General features: G+C 46.7%; 1 protein-coding gene across 1 annotated transcript; it reads left to right on the top strand.

Moving 5' to 3' along the window:
- Positions 1-671: 671 nt before the first annotated feature.
- Positions 672-25788, top strand: UBE2G2 (ubiquitin conjugating enzyme E2 G2). Its single transcript, XM_087818456.1, has 6 exons — positions 672-777; positions 10906-10941; positions 11034-11079; positions 19165-19283; positions 21184-21324; positions 24059-25788. The coding sequence occupies exons 1-6, from the start codon at positions 735-737 to the stop codon at positions 24169-24171; spliced, it is 498 nt and encodes a 165-aa protein (XP_087674582.1). The 5' UTR covers positions 672-734; the 3' UTR covers positions 24172-25788.
- Positions 25789-26249: the final 461 nt, after the last annotated feature.

The raw sequence follows: 26249 nt of genomic DNA, 5'->3' as shown, positions 1-26249 counted from the left end.
CACCTGCGGGGCTGCACAAGCTCACAGCCAGGGAAGCAAGACGTTCATGTTAACATCAAAGCGCCACCCTAAGCCAGGCTCAGCCGTGAGGTACTTTCCATACTTAAGGACTTCAGTGGCTGAAGACAGAAAAAGACTTGATTTCACCCTGACCTTGCTGGCCGCCTCGCCTCAGTGTGACTCCGTAGGAAGCCCTCACCGGTCACACCTGCCGCTCGGCGCCCGGGTCTGGCTGGTCAGCGGCCTGGGCTGGCCTGGCCTGCCCGCGGCTTGGGCCCCCGGGGCCTTTAAAAGACACCCCATCTGAACGCCGCCCGCCGCCGCCGGCCCTTCGTCCCAGTCCCGCGTGTCCCAGTCCCCCGTTCTCCACGGGACCCTCCCGCGGCCGCCGTGACGGAACAGGCGTTTGCCACGCACCTGACGCGGGCGCCCGCCGGAACCTTCGGGGAGACCGGGCCCTACAGGAACCGGGGCTGCCGGAAGCGGCTTTAACCCCACAAAGCGTCCCGGGACTAGCGGCGGGAGACGCTGGGACCGGCCCACGCCCCACCCCCGACCCCCTTCCGTGTCCCTGTCCCGCCCCCTTCTGCGCCCTCCTCTTCACTGCGCACGCGCACCCCGCGGCCCGGAAGGGCTTCTGCGCCCCGGCGGCGACCCGGAAGTAACCCCGTCGTCGGGCGGGAGGCTACCAGAGCTGAGCGGCTGGGTCCGACGGCACAGCTGTTACCCCGGCGATGGCGGGGACGGCGCTCAAGAGGCTGATGGCCGAGTACAAACGTGAGTCCGGGGCCCACCCCCTGCCGCCTCACGTCGGGGCGGCGCCCCGTCGCCCCTCCTCCCGGCCCCAGCCCCGCGCCCCCGTCCCGCGCTGCTCCCTGAGGCCTGGGCGGAGCGCGGGGCCCGGGGAAGCTGCGCGCGGCGCCTCGGCCTCCTCAGCCCGCGGGCCTGCCCGTTTGCCCGCAGTTAGCAGCGAGCGGCCGCAGGGCTCTCCGGTCGCCGTGCCCGCCGCCCCCTCCCGAAGGTGTCCCTAAACCTGGACGGAGGACGCGCTGAGGGCCGGAGTGAACGTACCCGCCGCGCTGGTTCAGCCGCGGTTGCGGTCAGGTTCAGTCGTCGTTTGTTGTGGGTTTTCCTCTTGGCCCCTTTTAGTCGCTTGGAGAGCTCCCCAATTCCAGCCTCGCCCACGTGCGGTTGAGGGGGGTGGGGAGGAAAGCCTAAACTGCCTATTGGGTTAAAAAAAAAAAAAAAAAAAGTTACAAGAAAGCAAGCGCTTTGTGATGGGTCTGAGGTGAAAGGTCAACTTTTGGCTTTCTCTCTAACTCGGGAACGGAGGTTTTGAACTGTGCCACCGCCTGTCGGAAACCCTCAGTGCTTGCTTAGCCGCAGAATTTTTTAATATTTGGGCGAAGCAAAGGGAGAAATGAGGACCTAGAAACATGCCGTATTCCAGGTTCTCACCGCGGAGTGCTCCCGGGGAGAATTGCCGCTGCGAGTCCCGGGGGGCCATCCCCGCCGTAGCTGGTGGGGACCCGCGGCGTCCCCTCCTGGTTAGGGGCAGGGCCTCCGGAGCCGCAGACCTGGGGTCGGTCGCTGCCTCTGCTGATTGGCAGTGACCTTGGCCCTCAACCTCTGCACTTCCTCACGTGTGTCAGCGGAAGACACAAGAAACGTTCACACCTGTAGATAATTTTTATGAGTTTATTTGAGCTAAATTGACAATGGTCGGGAAGCGAAACCTCAAGGAATTGGAAAATTGGTCCAGGAAATGGAAGTTCTGCACCTTACTTTATACATTACAATCAAAAGAGAAGGCGTAAGAGGGTTACTTGAAATCCACTGGTCTTGGGTTAGGGAGGCGGGAGGGAAAGCAAGGCAGGGAACCTCTGGGATTGGATGAAAAGTAGAATGGTAGACACACACTTCTTTCCTCACCTAGGTGGGTGCGGGATAGTTAAGTCAACAGTTAACCGGATAGCAGTGATAATGCGGGGATTTGTGGTCTCACCCTGCTTGGAGGGTTCCGGAAAAAGGGAAATTACTTTGTTTTTGCAAAGGCACGTTAATCAGATATGTTATTCTAGATGCAAAAAGATGCCAGGCTTAGTTAAGGTGAGGATTAACCTTTGTTGCCCTGGCTGGTGTTTTCAGTGGTTAGAACGTTGGGCGGGCAGGTCAAGGGTTCGATTCCTGGTCAAGGGCATGTGCTTGGGTTCTGGGTTCACTCCCTGCCCCCGGTCAGGGCTTGTGAGAGAGGCAACCAATCCTTGTCTCTCACTTAGATGTTTTTCTCCCCCCCCCCCCCAAAGTGATGGAAAAAATATCCTCGGGTCAGGATTAACTACATAACTACTTGCCATGAACCACCTTTAGTTAAAAAGTTTTAATTTCAGACCATCCTGTGTGGTTATTTTAGGTCTCAGTTTGTAAGGCCTCCACATAGACCTTTCCTGAGCTTTTCAGGTTTAGTATGTGGCCCCTTTTCGTCCACACCTGGGAAGACTCGTGCTTCTCAGGGTCCTTGATAGGTGGCTTTTGATAATGTTAGATGTTACTGTTATTATTACATTGAGGATACCTTCAGAAGGAAGTTGAAAATGAGCTAACATGATGAAGTCGTAAAAATAGTTGGTAGATACGCATGCAGTGTAATTTCCTGAACCATATCAGTGGCACTGTGCTGGAAGAGTTGATGTTTGGCTTGGGCAAACCAGTGTTGCAAATGCGGGGTCATTAAAATGAACGTTTAAACAATGCTCACCACCTAGCACCCTCCATAGTAGGAACATATAGTTAAGAGAGACTTGGGAGAGGACAGTGGGGAAAGATGGTTCACTCTGAACGGGCGGGGGGGGGGAGGGGGGGACGACGACGACACAGGACGGGACAGGACGGGACTGGTGCCTCTGTTTCTTCATGGGAAACCTGATGGCTGGGGCTGCTGTTAATGTGTGGGAACACCTACCATTTCCTGTCATCTTGGTCTCTGTTTCTGGATCTGTTAGCCTGTTTTGCCCCGTTTCTAGACTGTGAGCAGGGATTAGTTTCTCATTTCTGTAGAGAAGGAATTAAGTTCAGGTTGTTGCTTCAGTCCAGCCTTTGCACTGTTGGACCTGGTACTTGGGAATAGTTATAGAAGGACAGAAATTTAGAGGTGGTAGGACCTTGGATAGGATTCTGTTTAGGCCCTTGATTTTACAGGAAATTGAATTAACAGAGACACAAAATTATTTGCCTAAGTTCTTAAAACCAGAAAAAAGGAGAGCCAGGAAAAAACTCAAATGTTTTCAACTGGTATCTTTTCTTGAGGTTTTTGTCTTCATACATCATCTAGCTTTTCCTAGGGGTGTCAGAGATAGACTTAAAAATTTATTCTTTCACAGTTTTGTAGGCCAGAAGTCCCAAATCAAGGTGTCAGGAGGGCCACACTCCCACCAAAGGCCCTTGGGAAGAATCCCTTGCCTCTTCCAGCTTCCTGTGCTTGCTGCAATCCTTGGTGTTCTTGGCCTGTGGTAGTGTAACTCCAGTCTCTGCCTCTGTCTTCACATGGCTGTCTACCCTCTTGTGAAGTTACCAGTCATTGGTTTAGGCCCCACCCTAGTTCATTGTCATTCTCATTTTAACCTGAGTACATCTGCAAGGCCTCCATTTCCAGATAAGGTCATTTTCACAGATTTTTGGAGACATTATTCAACCCAGTACAGTGTCTAACAGGAACCCCAAACTTCCATGTGTAAAACTGAGCCCCTGCTTTTCTTGTACCATTGTTGGGCCCCATTTCAAGTGTTTGCAGCTCATTCTCTCTGTTGTTTGGGCTCAAAACCTTGGATCCATCCTGATGCCTCACTTTTTTAATATCCACTATTTTCTTGATGTCCTACTTCAGACTTTATCCAGGGTCCCATGTGGGCCCAAGCCAATCCCCAGGCCTGGATGACTGCAATTCAATCCCAACTGGTCTTCTGCTTCTACTCTTGCCCCACTTGGTTCTAATGTTAGTACAGCAGAAAGTCAGATCATGTCACTCTGCCTGGGACCCTTGGTTGTAGTAAAAACTGAAGTCCTTGCAATGAGCTGTCAGGCTCTACATGTTCTGGCCCTTCTGCCTATCTGACCTTATCTACCCCTCTGTCCTGGCACCTTGCTTGCTGGCCCTGCTCACTTTGTTGTTGGCACACTCCTGTCTGGACGTCAGCACTTCCTTTCCCTGGATATCTTCATCATTTGTGCCCTGCTCCCCTGGAGAAGCCATCCCTGAACCACTGGACGCAACCCATCCTTCCTGGTACTGTCATCTTCTCTGTCATGAACCCTTTAGCTTTTTAAAACGTTTAACCTGAATCACTTCTCTAGAGATGCTAGTTACACACTTTCCTTCACTTTGCTTTTTTATTTTATAATGTCCTAGAGTTTATGCTGTGCTAGTGCACAGGAGTGTTCATCATTCCTTTTCACAGCTGCAGGTATTCTCTTGGGACATGTGAACATAATTTGACTGGTCCCCTATGGATAGTATTGGGCTTGTTTCCAGTTTTTTACTATTACAAATAGACCTGAATTGAATAGCCTAATGCATGTATCTTTTCTTATATTTACCAGTGTATCTGTGGAGTAGATTCTGAGACAGGATTACCGAGTTAAAGGTTAAATGTATATTTCATTTTGCGTGGCAGCTATTTTTAAGCTACTTAAAAAAATGCTTTTAACAACATTGTCAAAGAATCAGTGACATAGTTTTGCAAATTTTTCTGACAGTGTTAAGATTTTGTTTCTCTTTTTGAAGTTGTTTTTATCTGTAAATATGAAACTCTGTTGGGGGGTGGGGGTGGCGGGTGTGTAGTCCAGAGCATTCCTTCCATCTGGAGAACTGGGTTTCTGTAGTTCTGTATGACCAGTAGATGCCGCTGTTGAATAGGAATGCTGGTGGGAAGGCTGCTGGATGTGGACTGGTTCTCCAGCTACAGTTTAGACAACCCTTTGCCTCTCCCTAAAGGAGGGAAGGTGGCACAGAGGGAAGTTCCAAGGGGGAACTCCACAAATGAAGAAGAAAGCTAGCTCTTTTTGGTGTGAGCTTCTCCTCGAGATTCCTTGAAAATGATTGGTGTAATTATTTCCCTGTGTTGCTCTTAGGCATCCTACTCCCATTCCCATCAACATTGTCTTCGCCCACCCCCACCCCGTCCCCCCTGCTCCCCTTAGCAGTTTATAATTCAACTGCCTTAATCTGTTGTTTATTTTATTGTTTTTACAAACCCTTGCCAAATCCAAGGGTTTCAGCCTCACTGGTAATTGACCTCATTTGCACTTGGTTTTTCCCTCCTTGAAGTATTTAATGCCCTGGGTGTTTGGGACCAACACTCATTTGTGTGGCTTCACTGCCCCCCCCCCCCCAATCTGCTGCCTCTTCCTCTTCACCATTGGTAGCAGACTTGGCTCTCCTGTGTCCCTTTACTTGTTTCCTGGGTCAGAGTTTCTCTGCAGTTGTTACTGGCATTTTGAGTGAGATAATTTTTCCTTGTGTAGGATGTATTTATGGCAGAATGTTAAGTGTTCCTGATCACTTCCTATCAAATGTCAGTTCCCAGTCACCGTGCAACCTAAAAACGACCCCCTGTATTTCCAAATGTTTCCTGGGTAACACTGCTCTGGAGAGTCCATCAGGCACTGGGGGCTCTGTGCACTCCCCATGCAGTAAGTTCCCCACTTTCCGTCTCCAGCATTCATCTTCCCTGGAGCTTCAGACTCATTCTTGACCTCCTTGTTAGTCACCTTGCTTGTCTGTTTACTGATGTCAGCCTTCACAGGTTTAAGTGAGAACTCCCCCATTCCAGCCCAGTAATGGCGCCACCACTCACTCACTGGTCTGGACTCCTTGTTTGTCCTCACGTAGCACATCAGCTTCGTCAGCAAGCCCTGCCCCTCTGCCTGTGGACCAGAGCTCAGCCTCTCTGTTCCTTACCACGTTCACAGTTGCCACTCTGGCCTAAGGAATCATCTTCCCTGTGGGAACTGTTGGAGTAACAGCTTTTAAAACTATTTACTAGCTTGAAATATAACCGACAAAGAAAAGTACAAGGAAGGACACAGTCAGCCCAGGGAGTTCTCAGGAAGAGCATTACCAGCCAGGGGAAGTGAGATGGCTGCCAGTTTTTTGAACCCCGTGGTGTGCGCCCATCCCCAGGCAGCTCTTCCTCACAGAAGAGTCTCCTTGTTTAGCTTTGCTTTTCCACGAAAGCATGCACTTTTTAAAAAATTTTCAGCTGAGGATTTAGAGTCATTGGATGCTCACTTGCTTAAGCTGGTATCCTCTGTCTCTTTAGGGAGCATGCCAAAACGTTAAATATCAAACTCTGTAATTATTCCAGTGACATTTCACCTGTTTCCCTGTATTTTTCCAGAGGTGGATTCATAGGGGATTTGTTATAGTTTGGTATAAGTTGCTCTGCATAGAAGCATGTTGGTTGCTTCTTAGAATCTGAAGCTCTTCTGAGCGATGATGTAAGCAAGTGAAAAAAAAATTCTTAGACATGTCTCTTGGTGCACATGTGTGCACATATCTGTTTGTACTCCTACGAGGAATTGCTGGGTCTTAGTAGGTCATAGCAACCTCATTTCCAAAATAACAATTTATACTCCTCCCAGCAGCGTGCTTTTGTTGCTCCTCATCTATGCGGACACTTCTTATTGTCAGTTTTCTAAACTTTGGTGACTGCGTTATTCTGGTGGAGGTGGTGCTATCTCATTGTGGTTTTAGTTTGCGTTTCCCTGTGGTTAATCAGGTGGATGCCTTGTCAGGTTTACTGACCACTTAGATATATATATTTGTGTGTGTGTGTGTGTGTGTGTGTGTGAAGTCCCTGTTCAAATTTTGTGCTTGAATCTTTTTTTTGGGTTGTTTCTATATTTTTATTGGTTTGTAAGGCATTCTTTAGAAGTTCAGGTATTTGCCCTTTGTTGGCTATATCTGTTGCAAATACCACCTTCCTCTGACTTACCTTTTTACTCTCTTAAAGATGCCTTTTGAATATATTTTTTTAAAGAGATATCTTTTGATGTCAGAGTTTCTTACTTTTAATGTTCTTAATTGTATCAGTCTTTTCCTTTATGATTAGTACTTTTTGGTTATTCAATTGTATTGTTAGTTCTACAATGAGCATGAAGATATTCCCCTGTATTATTCTCTAGGAGCTTTATTTTATATTTCATAAAACAACTGACATTAGTTTGGGGTGGGGGTCAGCTTATTGAGATATAATTTACACTCAGTAAATTGCACCAGTTTCAAATATACCATTCTTGGAGCTTTGACAGTGTATATTGCTGTGTAACTATCAATACAATCCTGATACAGGACATTCCTATGGCCCCAGAAAGTTCCCTTGTGCCCTTTTGCAGTCCCCTCTCTCCTGTGTGGCCCCTGGCCTCCGGCCACACTTGATATGCTTTCTATTACTATGGTTTTGTTTTTTCTAAAGTTTCATATAAATAGACTTCTTTTGCTTAGTGTTTTGAGAGTAATCATGTTGTTGGGTATGTCAGTGGTTTGTTCTTTCATTTCTAAGTGTGTTTCCGTTGTACACACAGATCACACCTTGTTCAGTGACGGAGGGTGGACATTTGGGTTGGTTCCTGTTTGGGGTTATTAGGAATGAAGTTGCTGTAAACATTCATGTTTGTGTCTTTGGGGATGTATGTTTTCATTTCTCTTGAGTAGATAGCCACCAGTAGAATTGCAGGTCTCAGGGTAAGAATACTGTATGTTTAAACTTTTTATTAGAAATGGTCAAACTGTGTAACAGGGCAACCAGACCGTTTTGCATTTCTATCAATGCATCAGAGATCCAATTGCTAAACTTGCCAACACTTGGTATTATCAGTCTTTTTAATTTTAGCAATTCTGTTCTGACTGAATAAAGGTGTTTTTACAGATAAAGATGTAGAGCCATGTCTTTTTGTGGTTTTAATATTCATTTCCCTTACGACTCACAGTGTTCAACATCTTTCCATGTGCTGATTTGCCACCCATGCCGTCGTTGGATGTCTGTTCACATCTTTTGATGAACATCCAGATGGAAGAGATGTATAGAGCCAAGTATGGGGAAAGGGTGTGGAGCTTGGGTGCCCTCTCTGGGAGCACCACTCTCCCAGTTCCTCTGAATGTTCACCAACCTTGAAGCTCCCTAAATGTCATGCTATTGGGATTCTATGGAGGCTTCCTCTTGTAGGCATGATGGATCATTACCTCCATCTGCAGCTCCTCTCCCATCTGGAGTGTGGGGGGTGGGGCTGAAAGTTCCAGGCTTATTTCTAATCACAGCTTGGTCTTTCTGGTGACCAGCTCACATCCAGGAGCCACCCAGGAGCCCTACCCTAAGTCACCTCATTAGAACAAAAGACTCCTTTTACCCAGGGGAGTTCAAGGGATTTATTTAGGAGCTTTGTATCAGGAACAGGATTTGGGGGGGTAAGGGGGTGCGCAGGGCACAAATAAAACCAAAGATGCTCCTGGTGTTCTTATCACTTAGGAAGTTCCAGGGGTTTCAGGAGCACTGTGCCAGAAGTTGGAGACAGAGACCAGTATATATTTTCTTATTACGTTAAGTGTCTTTTCTCCCCTTTTAAAATATTTATGTATATTTTAATTTTTGTATGTAGTATGAAATAGGGGGAAGGTTTTATTGTTTTTAATTTTTAATTTTTTTATTGATTTTTATAGAGAGGAAGGGAGAGGGGTAGAGAGGAAAAACATCAACATGAGAGCAAAACATTGACTGGCTGCCTTCTGTGCGCCGCCTACTGGGGATGGAGCCTGCAACCCAGGCATGTCCCCTAACTGGGAATCTAACCGGCAACCTTTTGGTGCATGGGATGAAACCCAACCAACTGAGCCACACCGGCCAGGGTGAAAAGTTCTATTTTTTTGGTCTAAAGATTAGCATCATTTGTAGAAACGACTGTCCTTTCCCTCTCTTCTGTAGTACTGCCTTCCGAGTGAATGGAGGGTCAGTATTTCCATGGGTCTGTTTCTGGCTTGTGGTCTATCCTAGTCCATTGGTTTGTGGAACTCTGCTAGCATCACAATGCACATACTGTAGTTTTAGAGTAAGTCTTGAGAGAGTTCTCAGTTTATTGCTTTTAAAGAGTGCCTTGGCTGTTCTTGGTTGTTTCCATTTTCATGTATCCTTAGTCTTGTCAAATTCAAACAAGAAAGTCTTTTGGGATTTTGGCTGAGGTTGCACTGAACCCATAGATTCATTTTGTGAAGGATTGGTAACTATATAATACCGAGTTTTTTATCCTTGAGTATGATATAATCTTTAAAAAAAAAAAAAAGTTTTTATTGATTTCAGAGAGAGAATAGAAACATCAATGATGAGAGCAAGGGTCAGCTGCTCCTGTACACCCCTTACTGGGGATCGAGCCCGCAACCCAGGCATGTGCCCTGACTGGGAACCTCGACCTCCTGGTTCATAGGTCGGTGCTCAGACGCAGAGCCATGCCAGCTGGACATAATCTTTCTTTAATAAGTTCTTTTTAGCTGTTTACAGATCTTTCACATCTTTTTAAAAGTTATTTTTATATATTTCTGATTATAATTGGTATCTTTTTTTTTTAGACTTTCCCTTTCTAACTTGTTAATATATAGAAATACAACTCAGTTATACACACTGCCTATTCAAAAGTGATGGCAAACTCAGTTTTTCTAATAATTTATCTTCAGGCTCTTTTAAACTTTTTATGTACAGTGGCACAGCATCTGTGAATAATGACAGGTTATTTTTTCTTTTCCAGTCCTTAGACCTGTTTATTTAGCAGAGATTTGTTAATTTTATGTCTCTTTAAAGAACCAACTTTGGGTTTTGTTGATCTTCTATTTGCATGTTCTTACTATCTTAGTCATTTCTCCAGCACTCAAACGGGGCATGCATTTGGCCTGATTCCTTCCTCCTGTGTTGTCTCCCCTCTGGCCCATTTTTCATCTTGTGCTCCTCATATTTCTGGATTTGTTCACTGGGAGAGTTTCACTTTGGAGCCTCTCATATAAAAACTAGGAGGCCAGGAATTGAAATACACTTCTTAGTGGCAGCTTCTAAGTGGCAGAGCTGGGCCTCAAGTTTTTCAACAGCTACTAATGGTAAATTGCAGAACAGTGCTGCTGCGGACTTGTCTCTCACTGTTCCTGCCTCAGCTCTGCAGTCTGATTCTCTGTGGTATATCATGTTTGTGGGCCCATAGGTTGTGCAGTGATGTGAGAGGCTGGCAGCTGGTCAGTGCAACAGCGCTCGAGGTGCTTGATTCAATCAAGCTTTTGAAGCCTCAGCTCTGGTCCCATCTCTAGTTTGTCTAATAGTGACATGAGATACCTTTCAGTTGGAAAATAATACACTGTGTTTGATTTATGAGCTTTAAATAACTAGCAGGAGTATTTTGGAAATACAGTTAAGCTCTTTTGTTTGTTTCTCCATTTGTAGAATGAACGGGTTTCTAGCTTAAAATTCTGCTTTTTTGCTGGTATAAAGACTGTTCACGTAGTTTTTATCAGAACTGTAACCGGAGCAGTCATTCACTTTGTACAAAGAATTTTGATCTGCTAATATGTATACTATGTAATTTATAGTTTATATACTTTTTTTTTTTTTTAATACATCTTTATTGATTTGAGAGAGAGGAAAGGAGAGGGAGAGAGAGAGAGAAACATCAATGATGAGAGAGTCATTGATTGAGCCCACAACCCAGGCATGTGCCCTGACCGGGAATCGAACCCCGATCGCCTGGATCCTAAGTCGATGCTCAACCGCTGAGCCAGGCCCGGCCGGGCTAGTTTATATACTTTTTACAGTTGTTTTGTTAAAATGCCAACATAATATTTGTTCTGTTTCATAATGGTTTTACTTTTTAATTTTGCAGAGTTAACACTGAATCCTCCAGAGGGAATTGTGGCAGGTGAGGCACTAAAGTTAACCTTTTTCTAATTTACTTCTAGTAGCTAAAGCTGCCTTTGAAGTGACAATGTGGATATTTTTCTTTTCCTGCAGGCCCCATGAATGAAGAGAATTTTTTTGAATGGGAGGCATTGATCATGTAAGTTAATCATATGTGTTGTTAGTCTTAAGACTTTACTGGAAATTGGACCTGTGCATCACGTTTGGCAGCGCGACTGTGCTCAGGAGTGTTGATTAGAAAAAGGGCCAAGTGCATCTGAAGTTTAGCTCTTCTCTAATCTGATCATCTGAAGGTGGAAAACAACACAGACATTTATCTATGAGAAATGAGTGTTTCCTTAGCACCACCAGTAAAAGGTTTAGTAAGCATTATATATTTTGTAGAGTTTTAAAGTAAATGAGTGTTCTGGGCTGTGCAGCGTTACCTTCAAACAGCATGGGTGGCTTTGGCTTTAAGAAATTCTAAGCACCAAGGCTTTGAGATTGGAAAGGCTCTTTTGTGTGGGGGTGACCATCCTGTCTGTGCACCAGCTCTGGTTGCCCCTTTGCCTCTCCTTCTGTGTGCCTGGCCTTTCATGTTCCTGACCAGGAGGCATGCTCAGTTCTTCTGAGATGACCAGTACACTTCCTGCTCCATTCTAGAAAGACTGTGACTGGATTTCATGGTATTTCATGTACAGTGATGTTTAAAGAGCAACAAATGGACCTCTGATTTTAGAGTCTTCTATGTCTCTGTGACCCAGGCTCTTTTTCTTCTTTCTACCTTAGATGTGCAATTTTTGGCCATTTCCTTTTTTTTTTTTAATCTTCCCCCGAGGATATTTTTTCCATTGCTTTTTCAGAGAGAGGATGGGGGAGAGAGAGAGAGAAAACCATCAACGTGAGAGACACACATCGATTGGTTGTCTCCTGCATGCACCTCACCGACCAAGGCCAGGGATTAAGCCTGTAACCAAGGTATGTGCCCTTGGCCAGAATCGACCCTGGGACCCTTCAGTCTGTGGGCCGATGCTCTAACCACTGAGCCAAACCAGCTAGGGCTGAAGATGAGTTTTTTGATAAGCAAAATATTTTCAAAATCAGTAAACACTATCCAGAGACAGTACAGCAGCATGCTAATGTTTCTGATCATTTGTAATGACCTCATTGCTTGAGTCCATGATACTTTATAGTTTTTCTCTGTTTTAGTTTCTGGCATGAGGATGTCTTTGCAGCCTGTATTTGTATCTATATGGTATTGTGTCTTTCACTCCTACAGCAATGATAAATTGGATTGGGTCATCGGTGACCTACCTCCAATGAAACACGGCACTAGTTAGTGTAGCTTTTTGTGTTTTAAAGAAACAGGAGATCACACTGTAGGGACTTGATCTGTAATCTGCTTTTCTCATTTACTGTATCACTTGCACTCTTTATATTAACACAGTCATACACACATACCACCAAGCAGCAGGCCTGGTTGTAGGGGCAGATTTTTGGAAGTCTCTTCTGAGTGCAGAGGTCCATGGGCACCTGATAAGTCTTTTGTTTCTGGGAGGCAGTGGCCATGCAAAGCCCAGAAGACTATTTAGAAGCCCTTAAAGGGACACATGAGCCTTTCACTATGTTTTTTTAATAGTGCTATTGTTAAAAATCTGTTAGGGTAACGATTACTAATTTTAGATAAACAGTATAAAATTAAATCAATATTTTGAAAACCTGTCTTAAAAAGTAATTAGAACTGTTTTTAGGTAAAGCACTTTTATGTTTGAATAAGGCTTTTGCTTTAATGTGGAATTCCCCTGCTTCAGGATCTGGTGAGTTTGTGGGCTTTGGTCCTGTTCCAGATCCTTTTACAAACAAGAGTCCGTTCACCAGTGTGCTTAAAACATCTATTAAGGAATTAACTGTCCTCCCGTTGATTCGGCTCACCCTCCTGTCTTGGCAGACAGCTGGCTGAGTTTTTCTACTTAGTGATAGGTTTTCTTTTATTTCTTTTTATTCTGTGACTGTTTCCAGAGTTTCTTCTGTACCCTGGTGTTTATAAAAGCTACGCTCGCCTCATTTTCCAGAGTTGCAGCTTGCCTTTGGAGCCCCCGTCCCAGCCGTGCCGGGAAGAAAACATCTTTCCACATGTCCCAGACACAGATACTGAGAGCCTGTTATTAGGGCCGTTGTTCACAGATACAGACATGTCAGGAGTGACCCCAAACCTCTACCCTGAAAGAACAAGATTTAGGGACTGGGGTGGGAGCACAAGAAATTAATGAACGGGAAGAACTAAATAATAAGATTGCCACCGCCTATTTTCTGATTAATAGTGGGAAATAGCTCTGTTTACTCTTCGGAGCTTATGTTAGAGCCTGCAACTGGGGCGGGGGGTGGGCAGGGCTGTATGGCTGCCATGGCTTTATGGTCTTTGACTAATCACTGTGCCTCTCTGACCTTCACTTATCTGGATCAAAACAGAGGTTCAGCATCCTTTTGACAGTGGCTTCATGTTCCAGAGTCTTGCTGCATGACCTCATTGGCCCCTGGCCTTGGTTGGGGGAGCTAAGGTTCTTAACTGTGCAGGTTGGGTGTGCTCGCTCTTTGGAGCCCTTCAGTAGGACAGAGCCCTGCGGTGCAAAGGCAGAAGTCCCTTGGACTTTTGCCACCTTGTTTCTGTCCTTCCCAGCATTCTCCAGGTAGCTGGTGGTGGTGACCTCCCTGGTGCAAAGTGGGCCTAGCTGCTGCTCCTTCTCCAGACCAAGGGGAAATGACAAAGACTTCCCCTTTTTGAATGGTTGGGGATCCTTGGCTGACTCTACCCCCATGTTACTGTGGCACATTTGGGTCCAAGCTGGGTTACCACCGTGGGTGTGAGGATTCCCAGGCTGTTGCTTCTCTCAGGACTGTGCTTGGCCTACCCCAGGTATGAACATCGTGGTCACAGCATCACCCTTAGATTGGGCTTTCTAGTTTACAGAAGACTACCACAGAGCTTCTCTCATGGGTGTTGTGCCTACTAAAATAAACCCAAGATGTTAAAATAGATGCTTCTGATTTGTACTGTATGTTCTCTGACCCAGAAGTCCCAACCCCAGGTATTTCTTCAACAGAAGTGCTGTCAAGTTCTCTGTGTGAGGCCATTTATGCAACACTACTGCAGGAATATGGACATGCCACTATCTAATGTAATTTACTGCTCATCCACACAGTGGAATGCCATGTGGCTTTGGACAGGGTCAGGCAGCATCCACTCACTGGCCTAGAGAAGGGTCCACAATGATTATGGGGTGGAAGAAGCAAACTCTGGAAGAGTATGTCTAGACCAGTGTTGTCAGCTGGTATTGATCTCACCCTCCACCCCCTCCACTCCCAAGGGACATTTGGCAATGTCTGGAGACATTTTTGGTTGTCACAACTGAGTAGCGGGGGTTACACTACTGGCATCTAGTGGGACACTGCTAAGCACCCTGCAATGCACAGGATGGCCCTACACACAGCATGGGACTGTCTGGCCCAAGATGCAGCAGTGCTGAGGCTGAGACACCCTGATGTGGCATGAGGCATCCCCCAGTGTAAGATTTTCAGTTTTATTGAGATGTAATTTATATCCCCTAAGTTGTCCTGTACTGTCAAGTCAGTGATTTTAGTAAATATGGAGTTCTGTAGTCATCATCACAATCCAGTTTTAGAACATTTCTAAGAAGGTCCTTATGCCTATTTGCAGCCAGTCCCCATTCCCACCTCAGCTGCAGACAGCTCTGCTCTAATTTCTAACTCAATAGAGCTGCCTTTTCTGGACCTTTCCTCCAAGTGGTATCATAAAATACCTAGTCTTTTGTGTCTGACTTCTGGTACTCCGTGTACTGCATAGATTGAAATCCTCTATTGCAGGGTGTTGGTGGTTCCTCCCTTTTTGTTGCTGAGTCGTGTTCTGCTCTGTGATGGGCCACATCTGATGTATCCACTCTCCAGCCAATGGACACTTGGGTGTCCATGTTTGGGCTTTAGTGCCTCTGTGAACTGTCTGTGTGGACATGCTTTTCCGTTTTTTTGGCTGGATTCACAGGGTTGGAATTCCTGGAGGGTAGTGTAAATCTATGCTTAACAGTTTAAGAAAGTCAAACTTTTCCACAGTAGTTCACTTGCCATTTTACATTCCCACCAGCAGCACATGAGGGTTTTCATTGCCCCTCCCCTTCCCGCCACACACACTTGGTGCTGTCTGGTTCCAGCCGTCCTACTGGGTATGAAGTGGGACCTTACTGTGGATTTGATCAGCTTTCCCTTGAGGACTAAGTGCATTGACCAGGCCCCTCATGGCCTGCCAGGCTCTGCTGGGAACCCTTCTGGAAGTGGAGGGTGTTAGAAAGTAATGTGCCTTTCTTTTCTTAAAATATATTTTTATTTATTTCAGAGAGAGGAAGGGAGAGAGGGAGAGAGATAGAAACGTCAACGATGAAAGAGTCATTGATGGGCTGCCTCCTGCACGCTCCCGATTAGGGATTGAGCCCATAGTCCGGGCATGTGCCCAGACTGGGAATCGAACCTCGATCACTTGGATCATGGGTCGATGCTCAACTGCTGAGCCATGCTGGCCCGGCAGTGCCTTTCTTTTTTATGCTTCAGGCAGTTATATCTTTGGAGCAAAGCAGTCCCTTAGTAATCCAATTCAAGTTTAAGTACTAATGATGGGTTTACAGTCTTTTTTATTTAAACCCCGGTCATATGTATGAGACTTTTTTTCCTGCGCTATGACAAACCTGAAAAAGGGAATGGCAAAAACAGTGTCTTCACCACCTGCCCCAGCTGGAGAGCCGTGTGGGCTGTGGTGCTGGGACACGCCCAAGGGCAGGTGGCTCACACCAGGTGCACCTAGCTCCACAGGTGATCGGTTGTGATGGATGGTACAGGATCGGGGTGCCAGGACTCCGGGTGGAGGCAACAGGCAGCTGTCCCTTGCACAGAGCAGTCACTGTGAACCAGCGGTCAGGGTTAGACCTTGGTGTTGCTCTCGGTATTTGTTCCTCGGCATCTGGCTCACCTGAGCCAGTGATCAGAGTGAGCGATTTGGAACAATTTCTTTTACAGAGTACAGCATGGGTATTTTGTTTTAATACTCATCTTAGCAAATAAGTAAGCACCTGTTTCAGAGCTCTGAGATAACTTAGGCCATTATTTTAATTAATAAGACGAAAAGTAATTTTGGGGCTTTGAAGAATGTGTATTTGCCTCAGATAAATATTTGTTTCCTTTGCTTTTCTTGTACAGTTTTTTCCTGGAGATTTTGAGATGAGCGTTTAGTGATGAAGTGAGGCTGTATCACTTCTGTATTGCCTGGAGTATGGCACTAAAATGCGTCCAAAAATAATACTAATTATGCCTCCCTGTCTTGCTTCAGGAATTTACTCGCTAGTGTTTTCCATCAGTCAGCTGGATGCCACTGCCCACGTGGCCCAGCTGCAGGCTCTCCCAGGCACCAGAGCTTCTGGACGAGAAAGGAGCCCTGGTTTTAAACCAGTAGCGAACCAGAGCATTTGAAAATCACTTTGATATTTAAGATGTGGGAACACTTTAGGAAATGTTTGATCATGTTTCTGAGGCTGCAGACGACCCAGTGGATTTTTTTTTTTTAATTTTAAAGAAAGCACTATTATGAGAAACAAAGAACTGTTATCAAAGAATTGAGCAAGTACCATTTGGCTCATTCCAAAGACATTACCCAGACATTTTTCTCTGTCAGGGGTGCCAGGAAGATTGAAGCCCTGGCACGCATTCCTGACATAGTAACCCTGTTGCTTTAACGATAGTATCTCTTATTGCCCAACCTCTGAGTTAGCAGTTTGAACTGTGTTCTCCTCTTAACTCTGGGACTGAACTGATTTAGGACCTTGACCAACTCATTTCATCCTTGAATGTCCCAGCTTTGCTTAAGTGAAAGCAGCACTTCCTGACAGTCTTCATCAAGACATGTGGAGTAGGGTCCAAGTGGCATGTCCTGTCTGCTTTGAGCTTCTGGGAAAGAGGCGTGGACCGATGGGAAATCTCCCGTGAGTGGTCTGTGCTGACCTGTGTGCAGAAAGATAGGCTTCCAGGCATCATTCAGGAAGAGCACAGCAGGGCTGGAGCTGCCCTGTCCCAGGCTGGACACCCTCCCCTGCAGCGGAGCTGGGCCACCTCCCTTCCAGGGGCCCACCCAATGCCCGCCTCTTCATGTGGCTTTCCTGTCCTGGTTTCAGGCCAAGGCTCAGGGCGCTGTCTTGCAGTGACATCCTCCAAAACAAAGTAGCTATTCACTATGGCTTCCCCCAAAGTAGCAAGGACACAGTTTTCAGAATCAAGATTAGCCTCTTAAATGGAAAATATTTAGCTCCACCGAACACTTCACCTTGTTCCTGTTTCGACCATTTTACTGCAGCCCAGCCTCCAAGGCTGGTGACTGCGTCCTGGCCTCCACTGTGGTGGTGTCATCGAAAGCTCTGAGTGTTGACACCAAATGAAAATAAAGCTCTTTCCTGTCCTTTCCCTTTCTTTTTTTCTTAAAAAATGTTTTTTTAGTTAATTTTAGAGAGAGGAAGGAAGGGAGAAGGGAGAGAGAGAGAAACATCTATGAGAGCCCTGGTAAGTCTGCTCAGTGGTTAGAGCGTCAGCCTGTGTACCAAAGGGTCGAGGGTTCAGTTCCTAGTCAAGGGCATGTACCTCGGTTGTAGGTTCACTCCCCACCCCTGGTCCAGGCACGTGTAGAAGCAACCAGTCTGTGTGTCTCTCTTGCAGCGATATTTCTCTCTCCTTCCCTCCCTCCCCTCTTCCTCCTCCTACTCCCTTTTATTCTCTCTGAAAAATATCCTCTGGTGAGGATTAACAAGAAAGAAAGAGAGAGAAAAGAAACATCAGTTGGCTGCCTCCTGCACACATATCAACCCGGGCATATGCCCTGATCAGGAATTGAACCGGCAACTCTTCTGTGCAGGGGACGGTGCTCACCCAACTGAGCTACACTGGCCAGGGCTAAAGCTATGCTTTTGAATTTTTTGTCTAATTTTTTTCCAGTGCCATATCTTGTATTTATTTATTTTGAGAGGCAACAGGTCTCCTGTGTTGAACTGCCTCTGCAGTGGCCAAGGCTTCAGTCCCTGTGATGGACTCCCTGTGCCGTAGGATTAACAAGTTAGGGTCATTGCTTAGAGAGAGACAGGTGTTTCTAAAGGGGCTTCCTCTCAGTTCTCAAGAATAGAGTGGGATTTCTTTTCTTACTGAGTTGATGGGGCATACCCAAAGTGGTTGCTGCTGTAGTGTTTGTAGCTGTCATTCAGCAGTCCTATTTCCTTTGAAAATTTATATAGGAAAAATGGTCTGAGATATGTTAAAACTGCTCTAATGCAGATTTTGTAAATGACATTTGTATGAGGCGGACGAGTTCATCTCTGTTAAGATGTGAGCTGGTGGTTCTCACTCCTCTCCTGCTGGCCACTGTATGTATATTGATCAAGAGAGTGTTCATTGATACGTATAGAGTTTTAAAATGTGATGGGACTTCTGAAGTGGTTCAGTCCATTTCTGCCACTTTCCACAGGAGGAGTTGGTGAACCCAGGCAGACAGGCATGCACGTGCCTGGCGACACTGAGTGCTTGGGTGACCGTGTAGGTGCAGGGTGTGGCCCCTAGCTCAGGCCTTCAGGTCAGGGCTCGCTCGCTGCACTGCTGCACGTGTGCACGCCTGGCCTCCTGCAGGAAACCTGGTAGGGACCACCTGTGTGCTCCTTACCTGCTTCTGGAAGGTTACAAAAATTACTTCTGAGGCTCCTTTGAAAATTAAAAATAGCCTTTGGAAAACAACTCTCAACCCCTTATATATTTTGCTACAATAGAATCTTGCTATAACAGGTGCCATAATTTATGTCTTTCTCCGAAAATGTAATTGTATCGCATACACAGAAAAGCAGAGTCCTCAGGGCCTTGCCGGGCCGCCTTAGTTATTTTCTCTGATCCATGATGGAGGCTCTGCTGCCCTGCTGCTGCCTCTTATGTAAAAATTGCCAGTAACTTCGTCTTTGTGCTTGTACCTAAGATTTAAACTAGATTAGAAAGGGACAATGAGACAGTATTTTCCATTCAGGAAAAAATGCCAACTTGTCATTAGTATTTAGATAATCTTTTCATGTGCAGTAAAACAATAAAAATGTCCTGAACTTATTTCCAAAGTGTGGTAGACATTGAAAAATCTACCTTCAAGTGCTATGTATTTTATATCTTCCAGGGGCCCAGAAGACACTTGCTTTGAGTTTGGTGTTTTTCCTGCCATCCTGAGTTTCCCGCTTGATTACCCATTGAGTCCTCCAAAGATGAGATTTACCTGTGAGATGTTTCATCCCAACAGTAAGTGCTTTTGGAAGTTGCTTTGATGGTTCGAGGAGGGTCCCAGAGTAACTACATGAAAGGTAGTGTCAGGAAGTGACATAGACCACTGAAAATATTTTTTATGTTCTGAACTTGAGCAGATTAATCATGGTGATATTGACAGTGATTTCAGTTTAGAAGGACAGTGAAATGTAGATAAAAGAAAATGTGGACCTAACATTGGGTGCCATTTGAGCTGGCCATCCTGCTGGTAGTGGGGTTGTAGGAGGAAGCCAGAGTGCGTGTGTGCTCAGAGAGGGCCACCTGGTCCTCCTCGTCACAGTGTTTTTAACAGTGGAAAAATTGAAAGCAACCTGGGTTATCAACAATAGAGAATTCATTGAGTAAGTTGTACTAATCCATATGTTAGCATACTACATGGATATTTTAAATGACTTAGAAAATATTTAATGATATTTGTGCTATATTGAATGAGAAAAGCAGGTTATAATCTGTAAATTTGTTAATTTATTTTTTAAAATACATCTTTATTGATTTCAGAGAGAGGAAGGGAGAAAGAGAGAGTCATTGATTGGCTGCCTCCTGCACGCTCCCTACTGGGGATCAAGCCCACAACCCAGACATATGCCTTGACCGAGAATCGAACCATGACCTCTTGGTTCACGGGTTGATGCTCAACTGCTGAGCCATACTGGCTGGGCAGTTTGTTACAATTTAATTGGAAATGTAGCACAAAACTGTTTTTGTTTTGTTTTGTTTTGTTTTTATATCTTTATTGATTTCAGAGAGAGGAAAGGAGAGGGAGAGAGAGAGAGATAGAAACATCAATGATGAGAGAGTCATTGATCGAGCTCGCAACCTGGGCATGTGCCCTGACTGGGAATTGAACCCCGATTGCCTGGATCCCAGGTCGACGCTCAACCGCAGAGCCATACCCAGCCGGGCAAAACTGTTAAAATTTATTCTCTCTCAATAATGGGATGAGCTTTTCTTTCTATAAATTTTTTTTCCCGCTAAAACCACCATGTATTACTTTAAAAAAGAGGAAACTAATGTGATTTAAATAAACTTACTGTACTTTATTTGAAAAAGTATCTAGTATCAGGGATTAGAATTCCTGAGTGGCTGTAGTGTTTATGTCTTCCTTGTCGAGGTAGGTAGAGATTTCAGGTAAGAGAGTTAATAAGGAAAAATGTTGTTTTCAGTGACCAAATTTAGAATAATGTTCCTTTTTTTTTTTCCCTTTGTTAATCCTCACCTGAGGATTTTTTTTTTTTAGAGAGGGAGGGGGAGAGAGAGAGAGAAACATCAATTGGTTGCCCCCTGCACATGCCCCAACCAGAGTGAGGGACTGAGCCTGCAACCGAGGTATGCGCCCTTGGCCAGAATTGAACCTGGGACCCTTTACTCCTTGGGGCCGATGCTCTAACCACGGAGCCAAACCGGCTAGGGCCGCTTTTTAACATTTTTAGTAGGAATGATTACATTACTGTGAACTGAAAATTCATTGCTCTCTAGTCAGTCCATGGGCGTCTTGTTAATGATGCTATTTGATGAGAGAGGGATTAGATTTAAACATAGTTGATTTCCAGAGAGTACAGACAATCATTTTTATATTAGAGTAAGTTAATAAGTCCAGTTGCCTTTGTCCTAGCCATGTGACCATTTAAAAAAAACAAAAACCATATGAAGGTGGAATTGTCCCATGATGACTAGAACTGGACAGACCAGCCTAGAGCCCCATCGGGATGAGCAGTGCCCTGAGGGCCTGCCTATGCCCACCAGGATGTGGACGGGAGTGTGACACTTGGGGCCTCAGGTTGTGCTCCAGCTGTGCAGATAGCCCACTCTCTGTGTCTGCACCTCCTGCTCCCTTCCTCTGTGGCCTGACCACGTGCCGTGTCACTGGCCCCTGCAGTCTACCCTGATGGCAGAGTCTGCATTTCCATCCTCCATGCTCCGGGTGACGACCCCATGGGCTACGAGAGCAGCGCTGAGAGGTGGAGCCCTGTGCAGAGCGTGGAGAAGATCTTGCTGTCGGTGGTGAGCATGCTGGCAGGTAAGGAAAGGCCTTGGCCGCTATGGGCTCACCGCTAGTGGAGGAGCCAGATGGCTCGGTGGCTGTGCTGCCTCCCTCCTTTCATTCTTGTTTCACTGGGGAGTTTATATATATGCTTTTCTGCTTTTTTATTCCTGTTATTTGTATACACTGTTCCAAGCATAACCATACTTCTCATAATTTTGAATTTTAAAGATGGTATCATGTTGTATATGTGGTATTGACCAGAAGTAGCCGTGCTGCTTCCCGTGGGCCTCTCCTCATTTGGTAGGCATTTATCAGGGGACCTACTGTGTACAGACACTTTACACCAGGGGTGTAAAGCCCAGTATGACACATACCCCAGCTTTAGGGCCCCACTTTCTGAGGAAACAGTCCAGATTCACTAGCCATCACAGGCCACTCTGATAAATCCTGTGGCCGCAATATATCTGGGCTCTTAGGCCAGCTCCCAAGCTGGGACTATCTGGGATGAGTTTAGGACATTTGGGAGCTATGAGGGAACGGAGAAGGAAAGGCGCTAACTCTGGTGGAGGCACTGCCAGGACCTCTATGGCTGGAGCCCAGCTGCGGCAGGGAGCCCTGCAGAAGTGTGCTCTCTTAGAGTCTGCCCCCCATGGGATGTCAGATCATACAAACTGAACCTTAGAAAGATCCTTCTTGACACAAGAACTTGTGGGCCAGGCGTAGCAGTGGTTACAGCAGGCAGGGCATCCTGGAGCCCAGGGAAAGGGTGTGGGAGACACAGGCTGTAGAACTCAGGCTACTGGGGTGTAGGTGACTCCTTCCTGTGTTTCTGATCCAAGTGCCTGGGGAAGGGGGTGTGCTGTCTTTGGGGACAGGAATCCAGAGGGAGCAGGATTTGGGGAGGGAACAGTTTGGGATATGAGTGTCCACCCTGTGGGGCTTGTCTGGGAGCCATTCAGCCGAGGGTGGGTTGTGGAAGTGAGGTGGGATCATCTGTGGATAAGACAGTGGGTCACGGGTGGGACAAGGAGCATAATAGAAAAAAGGGCACATGGAAGGAGGGGTCCTCAGAGAAGTGTGGGGGAGCGGTCTGGAAAGTCAGTAGGAAATGGAAGCATGTCTGAAGGAGGAAGTTGACAGTGCTGTAGGAGGCCCGGGGGGAAGTTCCACCTGGAGGCCAGCCTGAGTAGCCACTAGGTTTGGGCTGACCGCCTGGGATGCAGTGAAGTCGAGGATTTCAGTGCATGTGTGGTTTAAGCTGGGAGGCTCTCTCCATTCTCCCACTGAGTGGACGGAATCAGACGAAAGGTGTTTGAAGATGGGAGAGAGGCAGTAACTTGGCTATCTTCAGATGTCAGCTATAAATTCTGTTATAAACATTTTGCTATAAATTCTTTTACTTTTTTTTTAAGGTTTAATATAGTCTTTTCACACTTCTTTTGGAATACCAGTCCCCTGCTCTGAGCTGCTTTTCTAGTGCTGGCACCATGCTTAGTCTGGCTGGGCTGCCTCCCCTGCTTAGCTGTCTCCCTCCTGGTGCTACTCTAGGAGGCTGTGTCCCTTGGGCCTCTGCAAGCCAACAGAGCATTGGGGTTTCCTCGGTCAGAGTCTCTGGGCAGGGATTGGGGGCTAGCTCTGTCCAGGGTGGATGTTCCCTGCAGCCTGCCCTAGTCAGGGGTCCCCTAAGTACCATATTATTTGAGAAGCCTGTGCACCCCCGGTCATTCTGCCTCCTGCTTCCCTATTCATTCTCCCCTTTGTAGCACTTAGTTTGAAATGAGGCGTTTGTGGGTGTCAGTGGTCTCTGTGGGTTCAGTACATGCTGCCTCTCTGAGGGCTCAGATCATGGGGCCGGCTGCATAGCCAGTGTCCAGAGTGAGGCCTCACGTAGGGCCTGGTGAGGAAGGGTTTGTTCAATAAATGGAAGGAGGGAGGGAAACAATCCTATTGGAAGGTCAGAGAAGGTGTGACAGCTTAGGGAAGGAGGGCTTGAGTGGGAGGGAGCAGCCCTGGGCCACGCTGGGATCAGGACTGTGCTTACTATTCTGTTGATCTCTAGGCAGCCTTCTCTGCTCTGATCTGGTTGCTTCTCGGCCTTCTGACTGCCTGCATGGTGGTCACTGCCTGCACCTCTAACTGCCGGTTCCCCTGTCCCCTTCCCAAAGGCCCTGGCTGCCTCTCTGTTTGTCTCCTAGTTCTCTCCTGGAGCCACTGCTGGCCCCATCTGGCCAGCTCACGGACTAGTTAGCTTGGGGTGAGGTGTCCACATGGGCTAAGTGTCCATGTGTGGCCACATCTGCCTGGCCGTTACTCCAGTAGGAGCTAGCGGGGAGCTGCACTGAGAAGGGCTCTGAGAGAGGAGCAGTCTGCACAGAGCATGCTCTAGGGGAATAAGCAGGCGGTGGGTCATCTGGGCATGCTCTCTGGGCACCCCACAGGTCATGTTCAGGCTGTTCTTGTGTGCCCAGAGCAAGATAGGTGACTTCTGTGGGCACATTTGGACGCTCAGGAGGTCCAAGTCATGAGAGTAGATCTTGCCCTGAGATGCCTCTCTCCACTGACCTCTCACCTCTTCTCAGGCGAGGGCCTCTTATTTGTTAAAGAACATCCCCCGACCCCAGGCATTTCAGCCCTTAGTCTCTTACTTATTTCTGGGACACATCCCTGGAAAGGGATGTATTCAGTATTTTTGAATGAAATGAAGAGCTTGCCAATTCAGATCTCACTGTAAGAGCCCCTCTCAAGCGGACAATGCCTTCTCTTTCAGAGCCCAATGATGAAAGCGGCGCTAATGTGGATGCTTCCAAAATGTGGCGGGATGACCGAGAGCAGTTTTACAAGATTGCCAAGCAGATCGTTCAGAAGTCTCTGGGGCTCTAAGGCTTTGCCATGTGTGCACAGTCACCACCAAGCAGCTTCCAGTGTTTCTCCTCCAGGACGCTGAGTGACAGTGACACTCTGTGCTGGTACCAAACAAGGCAAGGCCGCAGAACTGCAGCTCTGGTCTTCTTTTCCACCCTTCCCACCCCAAACAGCTTCTCTTCTGAAATTACAGTTTATGTAGGATGATGACACTTGGATGCAGCTTTGGAGTGTTCCCAGCAAGGTGGTTCAGGTAGATTGTCCAGGCTGTCACCACTACCTCTCCCAGCTGAAGCGCCTGCGAACCCAACAGCTAGTAGCCTCCCTTCCCTCCTGAGTGCTGAGGGGTATGTGCTGGCCTCCCGGGACTGGAACCAGTAATGCTCCTTCCGAAGAAACGGGGCCAGGTGTCTGTGGGTCCCTCCAGCTCCCTGTGTGCCCACGAGTACGTTATATTTTATAAGCAGGTGTTTTTCTTATAATCTAGTTACATCTCTTTTATTTGTTGTATATTACAAACTATCACGCTTAGAAATACTTTCAGGAAATAAATACTTTCTAAGAATGTGGAAGAATGAACAGTAGGGCCGTGGGGAAGCTCACTGCTACCACACAGCCCCATCTTTCCTGACCGCGTTCCTCAGACACCAGCCGTGTCTTAGTTGCTAATGCGGGGGATAGGAGACTGGAGTTTTAGTCAGATTTCTTCTGGATCTACAGGAGTTTGTCTTCCCCAAGCTCAAAACCGGGGAGTTCTAGGCCTTTGTACATTGTGGCTGCAGTAGGAACTTGACAGTTGGGACAAAATTGTTCTTTGCAGCTTGGAGTTGGAAGGGCTCTACTGTTGGCGCCGTGCAGAGGCGTGCCTTATCTCCAAACTTGACCGGCGCTCGTGGAAGTGGGGCACGCAGGTCCCAGCCCTGGTGGGCACAGGTCACTTACGTGTGGATTGTGGTTTTGATGCCGTCGGTCTCCAGCGTGGGCGGCTCAGCAGCACGATGTCGGGTCCATTATGAGCAATAACAGACCTGTTGCAGTCACACATTCAGCCTGTTTCAACAGGCTGCTGTCAAATAGGAATTTCTATTTTTTAAGTAAGGGACGGCCTCCAAGACCTAGAATAGCTTTTACTTTACTTTGTCCTTTCCTTCCCTTCCCTTCATGATGTGTCTGGTGGACAGGCCGTGGCGTCTGTTTTACTGCCACCTCACACGTAATTTCTTGGGTTAACAAATACTGGCTGAAGGGGCTTTGTATCGGGCTTCAATGGAAACCAGATTCTCTCCTCAGAAGGGCGTCTTTTAAGATTTGGAATCCAGTGCAAGGACTTGTATTTGGAAGGGGAGGGAGAGGGGAGGCATTGCACCTCAGTAGTATTTGTAGGCCCGTTTGCAGGAGGTGGAGCCCTCTCCACAGAAAGGAAAAGTGTGTGGGGATGTGGTCTGTGGGCACGGCTGGAGTGTGGACGTTGTGGCCACACCAGCAGGTGGCCACAGGCTTCCATGAAATCTGGAGAAAGAAGAGGAGGTGGTCTCTTTGCAAAACAAAGTATTTTTATTAATTTGTATTTATTAAATACAATTAAATGGAAAAGAGAATCCCCTGGTTAAAAATAAAGTTATATATTTTTCCCCATTCTGCACTGTATTTTTCTTTGTCACATTTTTATATAATCATATGGAGACCCATGGCCAAGTTGCCCACCGTGGAATACACCAGAGGCCCCTCAGCAGAGCTGCCCTCCTGTGGGCATTGCCCATGGGCACCAAGACTCTATTCTGAAGACTTGTGTGAGCCCTGGAGAGGTTCATTCTCTCAGTCCCTTTCCTCCATTCTCCGTGTATTTCCTTCTGGAATGCTTGGGATCCTAGCTGGGGTCTGGGATGGCTTCAGGACTGTGATCTTGGGTAGAGGAGATGTCTGTGTTTACCACTGACTGTGGATGTGGGCAGCAAAGAGCAGTTGTGGGAGCAGGAAGCCAAGACCACATGTGAATTCTCATCGGGACTTGAAGTCACAGTCACTGTGGGACGTGCTTCTGAAGCTCCTGAGTGTGTAATTAGTAAAGGGGCACAAGGTGCCAGTCTTGCTGACCT

The sequence above is a fragment of the Miniopterus natalensis genome, chromosome 6 (assembly GCF_054644295.1).
Source record: "Miniopterus natalensis isolate mMinNat1 chromosome 6, mMinNat1.hap1, whole genome shotgun sequence".
NCBI classification, from domain to species: Eukaryota; Metazoa; Chordata; class Mammalia; order Chiroptera; family Miniopteridae; genus Miniopterus; species Miniopterus natalensis.
This window is presented reverse-complemented; position numbering and strand designations above follow the sequence as displayed.